This window comes from Galeopterus variegatus, unplaced genomic scaffold (assembly GCF_000696425.1).
Source record: "Galeopterus variegatus unplaced genomic scaffold, G_variegatus-3.0.2 Scaffold1130, whole genome shotgun sequence".
Classification (NCBI taxonomy): Eukaryota; Metazoa; Chordata; class Mammalia; order Dermoptera; family Cynocephalidae; genus Galeopterus; species Galeopterus variegatus.
In genome coordinates, this window is record NW_007727241.1 from 225,226 (window position 1) to 226,752 (window position 1,527).

The 1,527-nt window shown below is 46.5% G+C and overlaps 1 protein-coding gene across 1 annotated transcript in view; it reads left to right on the forward strand.

Annotated features, from left to right (window-relative positions):
• Positions 1 to 1,105, forward strand: part of LSM2 (LSM2 homolog, U6 small nuclear RNA associated (S. cerevisiae)) — a 6,249-nt gene extending 5,144 nt beyond the window's left edge. Inside the window, exons 3-5 of the mRNA XM_008575090.1 lie at positions 198 to 228; positions 346 to 405; positions 619 to 1,105. Coding sequence (XP_008573312.1) covers positions 198 to 228; positions 346 to 405; positions 619 to 744 — 217 coding nt within the window. The 3' untranslated portion in view covers positions 745 to 1,105. The remainder of the gene's footprint in view (positions 1 to 197; positions 229 to 345; positions 406 to 618) is intronic.
• The last annotated feature ends 422 nt before the right edge of the window (positions 1,106 to 1,527 follow it).

Genomic DNA, 1,527 nt, shown 5'->3' on the forward strand with positions numbered 1-1,527 from the left:
GGTCTAAAATAAACCACTCTGGCAACTCTGTCTTTCCTTCTCCAGGGCTTAGGATTGTCCCATTTTTGTTCCATCTTTTCTGGCTTCCTTAAGTCCTTGACTTCCCCAAACCATGTTCTCATCCCAGCTCTGAAGTCACCTCTATGTTGACTTTGGTGTGAACTAACTTGGTTCTTTCCTCCCTCTGCTCTTGACAGCATCTGTGGAACCCTCCATTCTGTGGATCAGGTGAGATAAAGCAAGGGCCCCAAATCAGTTCTTGGGGAAGGAGAGGGGAAAGCTTAGAGGTTGGGTACTTGTGTCTTGCCTGTAGTGTTAGTGATGGTGTTCATCTTCCTTTCTTAGTATCTCAACATCAAACTAACTGACATCAGTGTCACAGACCCTGAGAAATATCCTCACATGGTGAGTTTGGGATGGGGGAGAAAAGAAAACACCTCCAAAACAGGAGGCCCCTGGGTGGTTAGAGGACATTTTGTTTTGTTTACCAGCTGTCCAGTATGGGAATCTGAACCCCTGACCTTGGTGTTATCACTACCACGTTCTCTCAAGTGAGCTAACCAGCCAGCCCAGAGAGCATTTTTAAGGGTGTTTTCACATTTGTCTATCTTTGTCTAGTTATCAGTGAAGAACTGCTTCATCCGGGGTTCAGTGGTCCGCTATGTGCAGTTGCCAGCAGATGAGGTTGACACACAGTTGCTACAGGATGCGGCAAGGAAAGAAGCCCTGCAGCAGAAACAGTGATGGCAGCTCTCCTCTTCCCCTCCCTCTTCCGTTGGTGACCCATAACCTCATTCCCAGCTCGGGACTCCTCCCCCCAATACTCGAGGTGGTTTTTTAAAATAGTGATGGCTCTTTTTTTCCCCCCAAAGGATGAGTGGATGAGAGGAATAATAGTGGGGAGCCGCTACCCTCTGTTGAGAAGAGGAGGATGAGTAGGCTGGGGAACTGAAAAGCTTTCCCGTCCCCAGCGCTTGCTTTTCTCACTCCTTTCTGGAGATATGGTGGGAGAGTTCCTAGGTCGTTCCAGGGCAGCATGGGATTCATTTTGGGGATGGAAGGAATCTGTCCCGCATCGGGAATAAAATTTATGATGCAAATTTGAGTTCTGGTTCTGTGCTCTGTGTTTTGGGCAGGGGGCTGGAGGGTGGAAAAGGATATTGAATTCATTCAAGCCCTGTTGCTCTCCATTCTCCCAGCAAAGAATCCAACCCAACTTGCCAGCATTATCTGCCCCTACTCTCCTTGGTATAAAGCATATAAAACCACAACTGGACTACACCATGTTTCCTAAACATAACACCTACAATGTTCTCCCTCTGGCCTTTTGCTTATACTGTACCTACAAGTGGAGTGCTTGCTGCCCTTCCATCTCCTTGTCCTTCCATTAATGTGACAATGTTATGAGACACCAAAATGCACTTAGTGTTACTGGATTTCTTCCTCAACCCAGCCAAACCAGTACGCTTTTTCTTAATATCTATAGAAGATAAAAACAAACAAGCGACGTAATTTATATTGTGGAGA